Source organism: Ptiloglossa arizonensis, chromosome 8 (assembly GCF_051014685.1).
Source record: "Ptiloglossa arizonensis isolate GNS036 chromosome 8, iyPtiAriz1_principal, whole genome shotgun sequence".
NCBI lineage: Eukaryota > Metazoa > Arthropoda > Insecta > Hymenoptera > Colletidae > Ptiloglossa > Ptiloglossa arizonensis.
The window spans coordinates 10,246,823-10,260,550 of NC_135055.1; the positions used below are offsets into that span (position 1 = coordinate 10,246,823).

Genomic DNA, 13,728 nt, shown 5'->3' on the forward strand with positions numbered 1-13,728 from the left:
TTTACATATGTAACGGGAGACAAATTTCTAGCAAACATATGTCATCAAAAACAAAATATTCTTCTTTCGCTCTGAAAGAACATTAGTATTACTATTTGTAAAATATTAAAATAGTATAAGAATTAAACTTTACAAATGAAATCATACGTATTCAATAAAGTTGTTAGCTAAGTTTGTTTTTCATTAATTTGTTTCTATAATTCAGAATACATCTAATACATTATATTGAATTAATCGAATCCAAAAACTATCGCGTTGTGAATATTACTGTTTACATAATATTAGTACGATCTATTCATAATTTTGCTATTATAACTATTGGAGAGAATTATAATTTTCATAGACAGATAATTACTGTATCTTTAAAAAAGTAACAAAATTTGAATAAGTAGCATATTAAATAATAAAATGGTTATGTACGTAAGAAAGTTAGCAGTACCATTATCACGATCTATTTTAACAAATTTTATATCAATTCGCCAAATGAGCATCACTATTAAAACAGATTCTGTAAAATCCTTGTTCTACAAAGAATATGGAGAACCTGCAAATGTTTTACATATTACAACACAAACTATTAATCAACCAGAAAGTGATCAGGTAATTCAACTTTTAATGAAAAAAGAATAAATGAAATTAAAAAGTACAAAGAGAGTCTTTCTTTTAAATACTTCATTGTTTGTTATAAAAAATATTATGTAAATTATTCTTTATAAAGGTGTCTGTTAAGTGGTTATTAGCACCTGTTAATCCAGCAGATATAAATACAATACAAGGTAAATATCCGAGTAAACCACCTTTACCAGCTATTCCAGGAAACGAAGGAGTAGGTGAAGTAACAGCTGTTGGATCTAAGGTGAACAATCTAATTATTGGTGACAGAGTTATTCCAAATGGTATAAATTTAGGAACATGGAGAACACATGCAAATTATAAGTCGGAAGAACTTATGAAGGTATAACACATTCTCAGACACAAAGTTTATGTATATTTGCAGTATGAATGTTCTAATACATGTTAAAACTATAGATTCCAAAAGAAGTTGGAACCATAGAAGCTAGTATGTTGAATGTGAACCCATGCACTGCATACAGAATGCTTAAAGATTTTGTGTCATTAAATCCTGGAGATACTGTGATTCAAAATGGTGGAAATTCCGCTGTTGGGCAGATAGTTATACAATTATGTAAAATATGGAATTATAAATCTGTTAGTGTTGTCAGAGACAGACCAAACATAGAAGAGTTAAAGGTACACAATAATTAATGGATTAAATTTACATTTACTAATAAAAATCTCTATAGGATCAGTTAAAGAGTTTGGGTGCAGATGAAATACTTACTGAAGCTGAAATAAGAAAAACACAAATTTTTAAAAGTAAAAAATTACCTTCACCAAAATTAGCTCTTAACTGTATATGTGGACAAAATGCATTGGAAGTTATGCGACATTTAGCACATAATGGTATTATGGTAACTTATGGTGGTATGTCCAGAGATCCTTTGACAGTTCCAACATCTGCCCTTATTTTTAAGGTAACTTATATTACAATTAAGATTTATAAAATAATTTATATTATTTTTAAATCAGTGCTAATTTCTTATAATTCAACAAACTTTATAGAATATAACATTGAAAGGATTTTGGATGACAGCATGGACAAAGGCAAATATGAATTCCAAAGAACGTGTAGATATGTTTAGAGAATTAGGAATATTATTTGGAGATAAAAAATTAAAAGCTCCACCACATAAATTAATTCCGTTCTGCCAGTTTCAAGAAGCTGTTCTGAATGCACTTACCATTGATGGTAAAACTGGAGTAAAGTATATTTTGGATATGACTAAATCTTAAAATAAATTTTTTTTGTAATAATGAGAATTTACAAGTTTCTCAATGAAATAGCTGCATTTCTTATGTATTTAATAGATTTCACACAAACTGAAAATAATATTAAAACACACATTGTGTTATAAGATATATTGGTTTTTTCATTTTTAATTTGGCAAATATCTCATAGTGGATTTTTAATTATGATTTTAACTATAATAATTTAATAATCAATCTTAATTCAATTTTATTATTAAAAATTTTATATGTAATAAATTTAACGTGATAACATAAAGTCACATAAGATTTTATATTTAAATTATTAAAATGAAGTATTGTTTTGCATGTTACAAAAATTGGTACAATTTTCCCATTGTATGAAGAAATATTTATTCATGACATAAAGTACTTGTGTACAAGCATAGACAAATATACAATTCTTTTTATTTATTGCGTAGTTATTATTACATCGAATTTGGAATTTATAAATAAATCAAATAAAATTATTCCACTTTCTCTAAAATTTCCAAAATCAACATTTGGTATTCTAGTTCTTTGAGTTTATCTTCAGAAAAATCTGCACGTACATTATCAAGTTTTGTTTTATAGTCCTTATTAAATACTGTTTTTTCATATTTCGTAAGAACTGTATCATTTTTATTGTCTTCTTTAAAATCAAAGTCTTTTTTTTCTACATTTGCATTATCATAATCGTTGTTTGAAAATAAATTTAAAGTAAAAGGTCGTTTATATAAAGTTTCTTCAGTTCCCAATTGAACAGCCAATATACCAAGTTCTGCTTTTGCACCACAATCTTTTAAATGATCCTCATTTTCTTGTTTAGGTGCCAGTTTTGACATTTCATATGTAACTGAATACCTGTGTGAGATTTGTTCAATGTATTTTCACTTTAACAAAATTTGACAATGTTTTACTCTATACTTACATGTTTCTACCTAGCAAAGTTCCACGTTCACCAGAAAGATTAAAAGAAACATCACGGTAACTTTTAGAATTCACGTCCCGCAATTTTGTGCTGGAAAAACAACTTTTGTTTTCTTCATATTTCTCATCGTATTTATGATGAATTAAATTAAAACTGCCATCATCATTTTGCAATCCAAGGCTAAGAAGAATAGATACTTTTACGCAATATGGCTCCAATATTTTTAAACAATCATTTCTGGCATTCCACACATCTTCACAAGTTAAATTATCATAAAACTGTATAACAGTTAATAAGCTGTTTTTACTAACTCAGTATGGATTACATAATTTAATAAAAATACAAAATACTTACATCAAGTACCATCTGATGTACCAATCTAATGCATTGTTGTGCATTTGAATTGCTGACCATATCACGCATTGCATCTATGTGATTTAATGTTAACAGAATAACTTCCCTGGGACCAGTAGCTGCAGTTAATTGATATTTAACCATCATAATCATTAGATCAAACAGTTTATTCATACTATTTATATCGAGTTTTACAATTGACGATAACACAACGCATTCTAAAGTAGATCGTAAGATGGACATATCAGTCAAAGGTTCTTCTACAAATGTAGAAGACAATGTTTTAGGATTAAGTAAGGCTGCAGTTACATCATCCAGCACTAAAAGTAGAATAAATATCTTATTAAATAGATTGAAATATGATGAATAAATGATACTAAAATAAAGTTATATTATGCGACATATCAATATTTTAATATTTCAATATTATACTAGCCTTGAATAGTTTTATCAACACTAATCTTCTGTGCTTTCAATCTTTGTCGCAGAACATATAACATTTCACCACCCATATTTAAATAAAGAATTGGTGACGCGTATAAAGACTTTAAAGACATTCTGTAAGGAATCTTTAATATTTACTTTCACCAAGTACAAAGTGCTTCTGCTACTTAAGTACACGTATGTATAAGTTAGCTTATCTACACCGTTGTCCTGGCGACAACAGTGTACATAAAATTAATCGACGAAATAAACCTAGAAACTGCGCGATATTTCGTATTTCATAACCGTAAATAACCACCCTTATGATCCCAAACATCTTGTGTTTTATAAAAAAAAGGCAGAGAACACATCGGTAAACATAAAAATGGATACTTGTAGATCAATTGAATTATTTTAACATCACACACTTATAAATACATTTTCATGTCATAGATAATGTTGAAACTTTGTAAAAATAATAATCTCATAAAAAATTTAAATCTATTATTTATTTCTTCTTTAAATCTAACAATTGAATTGGTCATGCTATATATATTTAAAAAATAATTGCTACAAAATTACTTTGATAATTAATTTATTTTTGAAACACATTTTTTAATTGTAGTAAGTTATAATTGTATACATTAACTAGGAAAAACTTTTAACTTATAATAATTAATAATTTCATAATTAGTTTCAACAAATATAATATTTAGCGAATAATGAAGTAACAATCTTTAATCTCCTGCGTTTCATCTATAAATTCAACGATATTAATTATACAAAACTATTACATTCAGAATGAAAGACGGTTTTTACAATTTTTTCTTTTACTGTATAACTGTTTTAGAAATATTCTTTTAAATTAAAAAAAAAAAGAACATTTCTTATCTACGACGCATATTAAAACACATATTAAATAATCAATTCTAATAATCGCCTTTGTAACAGTATAAATAACAATAACATTAATTAGTTATAAAATAATATAATTGGACGGTTATGTATAACAAAAGACATTGTATTTCATACTTTTATAAAATATCTTAAATCTAAATTGAAAATTGGCTCAGTAAAGTGGAACGGTTTAGATTGTAGAAAGAATTTAGTAGTCCATTTTCTTTGGTTTCTTTCAACATTTATCCATGTATAATATACGAAGATATCTTTCTAACAAATATACCATGCATATTTGGTAGTTTAATATTAATCTATAGTACGTGCTATTGCACAGGCTTATTCTCCTTTTGTCTTGTTTTCTCGTTATACTGTTTTTCATATTCTTTTAAGTACAATTTTACTATATGATTCAATAAATGTTAATTAAATCATTATAATTATAGTTTGCTAATGAGTACATAAATTCAGTAAAAGAAGTTATAATAATAAGAAAAATCAAAAAAAAAATCCAGTACATGAGAAGTTTTTACAAAAACCTGAATACTTTTTAAGTAAATGTAAATGTGTAAAAAGCATTTGTTAAAAATCACGTATAGTATTTAATAATATTTAATAACTCGCCTAAAAATTCTTAAACATATTGTTTAAAAATCTGCAAGTACCCTGTACATGCAACTATGTTCATGAATTATTGCACATTGCAAAGATCTGATATTTACAAATATCAAACTTAAGTGAAATATTTTACTTAATTAAACATTATTTAACGGTTTTAAAAAAGAATGAATTCGTTAGGAAATTCATTTTTCATTTTATGTCGTATATACAGAATCTGATTCAGATATATTCTCATCTACTAATCAGCAGAAAACTGTTGTATGCGATACTTTTCATGCAAGTTACTTAAGAATTGTTTTTTCAACATATTAAATTATCAATGCAATAAATATTAACTTATTTTAAAGAATGCAAAATTCAATACTTTTGATTTTTACATTATTTACTTAAACTGGGTAAAGATGCTGACGTTTTAAGGGTATCTTGTATTGTATGTAGTGATGGTATTTGAAACGCTTAGAATCACTTCGAATTTGTAAAATGGTGGCCATTTTTTGAATCACTTCAAGCCTGTTCGAAAGCTTAAAACTCTTAAAACTTTTAATCGTCTTAAAAGCCTTGACCATCTCGAAAGTATTAATTATCTTAAAAATTTCGATCAATTTTGAAAGTTTAACGAGAGTTCAGCTATTTCGTTGACATACAATATGAAAGAAAATCTAAAAAATTGTAGTTATTATAAAAACATGTTTTCACGTTATTTGTGTTTGTATATTGTAATACATCAAATTAAATAATATAAAAAAGAGTGATTTGGATATTTGAAGAAAATTTGGAAAAAAAATAAGTTTATTATTTATATGTATTACTTATTCAATACTAAAATCATATTCAAAGTTATTATAATACTGTATATAATACAGTATAGAATAGTAATTTATTGCTCGATACATGATACTCATTCGAAGTGATTTGAAATGTCCCAGATCCCATCACTAATTATATGATATACATATACATAAAGATAATTCATTTCTTCACTTCTTGCAGAGATATCACAATCGTTTATAATTTTATATATATTTTTATATCTTTCTTCTTAAAGAAACTCAGCGAAGCTACATCGCTTCTTTTAAGTTATGCAATGATTAGTTTTCTGTTTAGGAATTCTTCAAAACATATGTCTAAAAAAATCTTTTCATTCTGAGAGTATTAATGTAATATACATTTTAATTTATAAATTATATGTCCAAGTACTTTTCGCCGATTGAATGTAGCGAAGAGAAACAGATGTGTTTCTAACATCAGGACTTTTTGACCTCCTCACACAATCTTGACTTAAAACTCTGCACCCTGGACTCAAAGTTAAACCACTATAACCACCTCGAGGGATACTATCACTACTTGCTACTCTTCTGACATCATTGGCTTTTCTTTCTTCACAGTTACCGACTACTGACATTAAGTTATCCGGTACAGAGTCTCTAAGTTTATATGTGGATTGATTATTTCCAAAATACTTTGGACTTGGATCAATTGATACATTTTTAGGACAGGTTTCCATGCATCCATTGCGACGAATTTGACGTTTTTCAGTTTGATCATCGATCAAATGACGATCATATGTATGATGATCTTGATGATGTTCAAGATTACAATTTGTTTCATTGTCAACACATTGACAAGGTATTATTGTAGTATCGAGAGAATCCGAAAATTCTGGACTTGGAATTGAAGAAAGACTGCCCATGTGAGAGAAGGCAACCGTCCCCTGAGAATTGTGGGGACGGTGTCAGAAACATCATTCCTCTAATTCGTCCATTCGATTTCTAACAGCCATTTCTACCACTTCTAAGCTTGGATAATCAAGCTCTTTAACTAAGCATAACACAGCTGATAATATATTCGAATTCTGAAGTCAAAAGGATAATTAACATACTATTTTTCATTTTCTTTGACAGGTTTATATAATGGTTGAAATACATACCCTTGTAACAGGTCTTCTGTGATAGTGAAACTGTGATCTACATTTTTCCTTGTCAGAATGTCTCACCCACCCAGGCACTTGATTCGAATCTTCCTATAATATTGGCAAATTTTGTACACACCATTTAATTTTTGTTTTTAATCTAAAAAAATTTTAGATTAACATTAATAACAGTTTTGATTCTGACCCTCTCAACATTATGATGGACTGTCATTCGTCTAGATTGAGGTGGTGGTTGGTGTTCTTCATAATCCGATTTTATCCTCTGCTCATGTTGTTCTTCATAGTCTGATTTTAATCTATTATCATATTCGTAATTGCTTCTATCTGAACGTCTGTCATCTATAGTTTCACTTAAACAGTACTGCGTACGTGGTGAAGTTGCTGTATATGTACGTTGAGCTGTTTCATTATTACTATAATCTGAATAAGTTCGTCTTTCATCATATTCTCCATTATGTCTTGACACTGCCGGCCGGTCATCGTACTCCTAAAAGTTATATTAATACAATGAGAATTTCTAATTTTAATTAGACAACAATATTTATATTTATGTGTAATTAATTATCCTTGAACTATCATGTGTGTGTGCGCGCACGCGTATATTCTCAGTATTTTACTAATTTTGATTTATTTATTCTCTACTTGCTAAAGAGCACTACATTAAATTATAGTAATATCACTAATTGACTAATTATACTAATATAGATGTAACTGATGAACATGACTATCAAGGTATCGCTAAAAACAAATTATTATGCTGCACAAACATTGTGCGATACTATAAAATGTACCTTGATCATTTCAACACTGTTAGTGGTCACATTTTCACTGATGCTGCGCGACTCTGTATGTACAGTGTCATCTTTGCTGTGATTCTTTGACTGTCCATTCTGTAGCTGTTAGTGTATGATTGCAGATAAAGGGAGCAACAATATAATCAAGCTTATTTATAAAGTATTAATTTAGTTACTTATTCTGCTCAGCGAATACTAAGTGAAAAAGTTAATACATTACTAAGTTTAAGTAAAAAAAGGAAAGCAATTCTTTAAAAACTTAGATACACAGAGAATAATCTGATTTCTTACATTTTCATGACACATGTACATATATTAATACAGATATATTCTCATATATACACACACACATATATATAAATATATATTTCACTTACTTCATATGTATACTGATTATTTTGTGAATAACAATGAGATGGTGCTGCATTATAGTTTGCATTCCTATGATCTGGGTCATGATACTCTTCCTGAGTATGCTGTGTGTCCTCAAAACTTCTCTGTAAGTAAATATGAAGATAAAACACAAAGGTTCTTTTATAATCAAAAAATATATTCTATTATAAATATGTGTATGATAATGCTGTCTAAAAACACAATTTCGATAATGAAATTATTGTAACAAAATTATGAAGTTTGTATAGAAGCAACTAAAGATAACTTGAACTTTATATTACCTGATCACTCGAAGAACTATATCTTCGATGTTGTATCACTTCAGTTTCTTCAATATATTCAGTGACAATATCCTAATTGTGTAAATGTTATTAAAATGTTAAGATGTTTGTTAAAGACAACTTGGTATAATAAAGTATTTTTGAATCAATTTATTTTAGTAGCATTAAATAAAATTAGGATTCAAATTTAGTTTCAGGGTCAGTTATTAACAAATACGTGGCACATGTCAACAAAACTGTGAAAAAATTCTAATTAAACTACTGCATAATAAAATAATGGGAAATTTATTACATGAATATGTATATTGTAAAATATTATTCTGCTCGTAACCTTACTTCTGGACTGACTGTATCCGATTGTGGTGGGGATGCATCCATATCAAGAGGATGAACCAAAATATGACCCCTTGTTAATGCAGTTTGTACCTCTTCAGATGATACTACTTTATCATCAAGTTTTTGTAGATTTGGTAAAGCCCTTAGAACTGCTAACCGATAGCTGCAAAAAAACTAATTATTAAATATGTTTTTTTAATAATAAACTATTAACCCTTTCAGCAGAATGCAACTTTGAATCTCAAATGACATAACTTGTTATTTAAATTCTTTAACTTTTAAAGAAGTTGTGTCATAGAAAAGATATTGAAAAAATAGGTACATATGACATCTACTCCATAATCTTTAGGTAATACAATTTAATTCATAAAGACAAAAGTATACTGCAAACTATTGATCACTAACAAAGGTTTGTGGGTCAGTGTAGGCATCTGGTTTGAAGGGTTTACTTATTGATATAATGTATATTACCCATCTTTCTCAGCACAAGGATTTTCACCAAGCCATAAATTTCGTAGATTAGGTAAGCTTTGAAGGTAACAAACTTCATTCAAATCTTTAATATCATTCTTCCTTACAAATAAATCTTGAAGATTTAGACAATATTGGAAATCAGCAAGAGTATTAATATTGTTAACACTGAAAATAAATGTAAATAATTAAAAGACATGTACTAAAGTCTACATTTGCAATATAAATAATGCCATAACAAAATTTAATAATATTTTGTAAATTATATTACAATTTTATATAGCCAAACATTATGTTTGATCAATAATAAATGATCAACAGATTTACAAATTAAACTAAATATCATTTTAAGTATTAAACTAGATATTCTGAATATAAATTATATATGTACTATTTATACGCTTTATATAAGCTATGCAGTGTATACTTTTACAAATAAAAAAATTATATTCTTCATTATATGTAATTATCTTCTAAGGAAAGGTTTATGTTAAAATTAAAAGAAAATACATTTTCATATTAGATGTATAAAGGAAAAATATTACATATTAATATTATTTTACTATAATCATATTTTATTTTGATCAACTTAAATAAAAACTATTAATACAATTAAATTTTAAGGACAATTTTGATTTACTGTCATTTTTTAAGTACTTAGATTACAAATAAAAGTATAAAATATCTTATCATTTTATAATAGAATTTTATTTGTATTTATTTGCATAAGATTAGTTTCTTTTTTCTTTCATGATAGTGAAACATTTCATAATGAATTCAAAATGTGTAGGTAGAACAAGTTGTGGCTTATGATCTTGAGTTTTATGTAAATCTATCCATAGTAGGAGTGCATTAGAATTTCTATGATATTAACAGATCCAAATGATTTGGATCATTAGTATGAGTAATATAATTCTTATTTTAGCATATAACTTGTAGCAATATATAAACATTTATAAACATGAAACTATTGAAGACCATAAAAAGACAATTTTTGTAAAATAAAAATTAAATGTTTACTTTAATCACTTACCTTAATGATAATACTTCCACATTTTTCATTTTCCGTAAAATGGTTACATCGGTTAGTTCATTACCCCTACAGTAACAATATGTTAATATAAAATCATATACATATTATGAAATTACATATACCTTAAAGAATTTTCACAATGAATTCTAAAACAATAAATACATAATAATTCATTAGTTTGTTTGACAATTATATAATTATTTTATGTAAACTAAATAGAATAATTTTATTTTCTCAAAATTAAAAATTTATCTTAAATAGTTAACTTTAGTATAATCCAATGTAGAATTATACAATCTTAAATAAAGTTGAACACTAACTTCTCACCACTTAAATGTGTAAATTCTTTACTGTTTGATTAATGATTCTAATATAAACAAAAACACTTAGTAATTTCCCTACAAAGCAGAGTTTAAAAAGTATAATAATACTTCAATTATTGTGACAACTGCTTTTTCAATAAGAATATTGTAATGAACTGTAAATCGTATAGTTGCATCTACTGCAAGAAATATTTGAAATCATTGAACTTGTCATTTTAATATTTTAACGCGTAAAAACCAACTAATTACTATAGGACAAATAACAAGTCGTTCGAGAAATGAAATATTTATTTAAATACTTACCAACAATTAAGTTTCTTTACAGCAGAGAAATCGGACACGCGTGTCCGAGCCACGACCATCTCTTCCGTCAATTTCACCATAATGAAATTTATATTTTATGCAAAAATAACCAAAACAAATTAACAAAAAGAGGCTCTATAGATGTGAGAAATTATTACACAAAAACGTAGTTCAGACCATCACGATAAATTTTTTCAACTGTAAATCAAAGACGCAAACAAATGCCACCGCCATGATAGTTCGTCGTCGACCAGAGGGCAGGGGGTCCAAGCGCAGACGCATTGCGTTGATCTACGTTTATTTTACCTGACAACTGTAGGTAGCGCCAGTAGGCATCACACCATATTTAAAACGTACCAGTGAGCACCTACAAATTTTTAAGCGTAGTAATCAGTAATTAGCACTTTGAAATCATCGCTATTTTAAATTATGTGAACAATGGTTTGCATTGGCACAAAAATTCACAATTAACTACTCAATAAAATAAATAGTGAGAGCGTATATTGTTAATTATTATAATTGAATAAGTAAGTGAAATTTAAAAACTCCAATGAATTGTTAAAGGTGAATCAGTTTTATGGCGTTATCATTTAGCAATTTTAATTACGTTCTGAAAGTGGCATTGTAATGTAGTCTAACGTCACAGTTTTGTCTGTGACATAATTTGTAAATATAATATATTTATAATATCAGTCTAATTATTTGTATGAAATTAAGGTTATGAATTATTAATATAATTTATACATTAACTTTTTTTGCAGAAAATATGAAGCATAATATTGTCATGTTACAGAATATACATAGATTGGGAATCGAAAGATTTTAAGAATATTTCAACAGACAAAGAACACTACCCAAATCAAATTGTGACATGTAGCAATTCAGAATTAATAAATAGAAATTGAAAGACTACTTTAAATTAATGAGCCATTTATATATTAATAAAAAGCTTAACTACATTCATAGTTTGCTTTATTATGAAAAATTCAATATTTTGTGAATCTGGACATATACATTCTATCAAATAAGAAGTAATATTATTTATGTATTAGGTATGTATATGTTAATAAGAAACATATATTAATTTTATCACATGTTATATTCATACAATCACATTAAATATAGTTCACTGCTAATATTGTCCATTCTTGAGAAGAATACTAATGAGTTTTTATACCCTTATTCTAATAATGCCGTCTTTTAGCTCCTTTAATATCATGCACATTGCTGTCATTGGCTGCTATTGATTTTTATCACTGATCTCAATCAATAGCAGTGATACATGTAATGGTAGGAGAACTAGTATATCATAAACTAGAGTGGAAATGTAAACACTCATTAACCTCCTTCTCATAGTTGGACATTAAATTGGTAGTCGGAAGGAATGCAAGTTTGATTGGTTGTAATAAAATAAGTCAGTTTTTTTGTACACCAAGATAGAATCAAATCACACGTATTTTTGCTAAGTAACACACATTGACTGTTTTGGCCATATTGATCATATCTACTAATTTAAGTTCGTAGCATTGTACAAATAAGTAAAATGAGCAGCTTACTCCTGTGGTCTCTGTGCCACCCTGATTGTCAACTTACTAGTGGTGAACAGTACTTATAACTTTGCACTAACATTTTTACTTGATCTTTCAAATATTTTTCTATATCATATAAAGTTATAATATATCAAAATGTTGAAGTAGAAGCATTGTATAAATAAACCGTTGGGTATTCTTAACCTTCAGGACCGTCGCGCGCACGCGAAAAAAGTTAGGAATCTTTCCTGTATTGCTCCCTTAGTCTAGCTATCTTTGCATACTCCATAACTAACGATCAAAAACTTGGAAAGTCAACATTTCTACGCAGCGTAGACTTGATATGTAGATAGAATTCATTTAATATTTGAGCGTAACACATCTATTTATATACAGTTTAGTCACCTTACAAGAGGCGTTAGACATCTCTTCCTTAACCACTTGCGCTGGAAAGAAGTGCCACGCACGTCGTAGTGCAGTTGTCACAGAATTGCTAACGACGTGGTATATACGTCGGCATGCGATTGTTACAAAAACAAAAACGACGTGCTTGGCACGTCTGGTGGGATTGTTGCCAGAGCATAGATCATCATTGTATTGTATAGTGTACAATTATCAATATTTAACCCATATTCTAAAATGGAAAGCAAAAGTGAAGTTAACGATATTATTTCGACAAATAGAAAAAGAAAACCTGATGGTAGTGATAGTGATAGTGACTTCGATCAAATGGGAATGTAAGAAATGCCTTGTACCATTACATGTTCCAGACTGTTTCGAGAGATACCACACGTTGCATGATTATTAATAAATAAATTTACTATTTATATTTGTATAATTTTATAATCAGTCAATGAATTCACCGCGTCGGTGAATTTTTTGCCAGCGCAAGTGGTTAAAGATACAATTCTAGTGCAAGTACGTATCAGTCCTTTCAATCTTCGCTCGTCGAATTTAATGAAGCGTATGAGAACGCGTAACAGCTTGATAACGCTTCGAGAATTGCGTGTCGTATCAGTTACTACATTACATTTGCAGCACTGCTAGTTTCTTTATAATAAATGTTAACTTCATTTCCGATGAAAGTAAATTCAAAAATACTTGTTGATTTAATTATTATTTAAAGAGTTGAACAAGTATTTATTTGTTATGATTTGAGTTTTTATTTGTATCTATTTTAGGATTTTTTCATTATTGTATTAAAAAGATAAACGTCAATTTAAATACCAATGCGGCTGAACGTTGGCTACTTTACTATAAATAG

At 27.8% G+C, this 13,728-nt stretch overlaps 3 protein-coding genes across 9 annotated transcripts; 1 reads left to right on the plus strand and 2 right to left on the minus strand.

Annotated features, from left to right (window-relative positions):
• The first annotated feature begins 222 nt into the window (after window positions 1–222).
• LOC143150098 (enoyl-[acyl-carrier-protein] reductase, mitochondrial) lies at window positions 223–2,034 on the plus strand. The gene is made up of 5 exons (XM_076318135.1): window positions 223–600; window positions 719–955; window positions 1,030–1,251; window positions 1,305–1,535; window positions 1,624–2,034. The coding sequence occupies exons 1-5, from the start codon at window positions 409–411 to the stop codon at window positions 1,852–1,854; spliced, it is 1,113 nt and encodes a 370-aa protein (XP_076174250.1). The 5' UTR covers window positions 223–408; the 3' UTR covers window positions 1,855–2,034.
• Window positions 2,035–2,333: 299 nt separating this feature from the next.
• Window positions 2,334–3,970, minus strand: Oscp1 (Organic solute carrier partner 1). The gene is made up of 4 exons (XM_076318223.1): window positions 3,567–3,970; window positions 3,131–3,450; window positions 2,777–3,054; window positions 2,334–2,709 (listed from the first exon to the last, which is right to left on the minus strand). Exons 1-4 carry the CDS (start codon window positions 3,685–3,687, stop codon window positions 2,334–2,336), a joined length of 1,095 nt encoding a protein of 364 aa, XP_076174338.1. The 5' UTR covers window positions 3,688–3,970.
• A 2,813-nt stretch (window positions 3,971–6,783) lies between these two features.
• Window positions 6,784–13,424, minus strand: LOC143149953 (uncharacterized). 7 transcript variants are annotated; one of them, XM_076317861.1, is made up of 13 exons: window positions 13,220–13,422; window positions 12,870–13,098; window positions 10,936–11,302; window positions 10,432–10,455; window positions 10,310–10,375; window positions 9,277–9,444; window positions 8,806–8,968; window positions 8,470–8,541; window positions 8,173–8,292; window positions 7,793–7,897; window positions 7,186–7,488; window positions 6,999–7,091; window positions 6,784–6,923 (listed from the first exon to the last, which is right to left on the minus strand). In XM_076317861.1, exons 5-13 carry the CDS (start codon window positions 10,336–10,338, stop codon window positions 6,813–6,815), a joined length of 1,164 nt encoding a protein of 387 aa, XP_076173976.1. In that variant the 5' UTR covers window positions 10,339–10,375; window positions 10,432–10,455; window positions 10,936–11,302; window positions 12,870–13,098; window positions 13,220–13,422; the 3' UTR covers window positions 6,784–6,812. The 7 variants fall into 7 exon arrangements, with proteins under 7 accessions (XP_076173976.1, XP_076173972.1, XP_076173970.1 ...); XM_076317857.1 differs by lacking the exon at window positions 10,432–10,455 and having other exon boundaries at window positions 13,226–13,423; XM_076317855.1 differs by lacking the exon at window positions 10,432–10,455 and having other exon boundaries at window positions 13,220–13,423.
• Window positions 13,425–13,728: the final 304 nt, after the last annotated feature.

Excerpts from the sequence above, each read along its gene's own strand:
- LOC143150098 (XM_076318135.1), top strand. The coding sequence starts at position 409 with ATGGTTATGTACGTAAGAAAGTTAGCAGTACCATTATCACGATCTATT. Across the intron at positions 956-1,029 it reads AGTCGGAAGAACTTATGAAG|ATTCCAAAAGAAGTTGGAAC; the intron begins GTATAACACATT and ends TTAAAACTATAG. Across the intron at positions 1,536-1,623 it reads CATCTGCCCTTATTTTTAAG|AATATAACATTGAAAGGATT; the intron begins GTAACTTATATT and ends CAAACTTTATAG.
- LOC143149953 (XM_076317857.1), bottom strand. The coding sequence starts at position 11,015 with ATGGTGAAATTGACGGAAGAGATGGTCGTGGCTCGGACACGCGTGTCC. Across the intron at positions 10,376-10,935 it reads GTAAAGAAACTTAATTGTTG|GGGTAATGAACTAACCGATG; the intron begins GTAAGTATTTAA and ends TTGTTACTGTAG. Across the intron at positions 8,542-8,805 it reads CGGATACAGTCAGTCCAGAA|GATATTGTCACTGAATATAT; the intron begins GTAAGGTTACGA and ends TTACACAATTAG.
- Oscp1 (XM_076318223.1), bottom strand. The coding sequence starts at position 3,687 with ATGTCTTTAAAGTCTTTATACGCGTCACCAATTCTTTATTTAAATATG. Across the intron at positions 3,055-3,130 it reads TACATCAGATGGTACTTGAT|TTTTATGATAATTTAACTTG; the intron begins GTAAGTATTTTG and ends ACTGTTATACAG. Across the intron at positions 2,710-2,776 it reads ACTTTGCTAGGTAGAAACAT|GTATTCAGTTACATATGAAA; the intron begins GTAAGTATAGAG and ends AATCTCACACAG.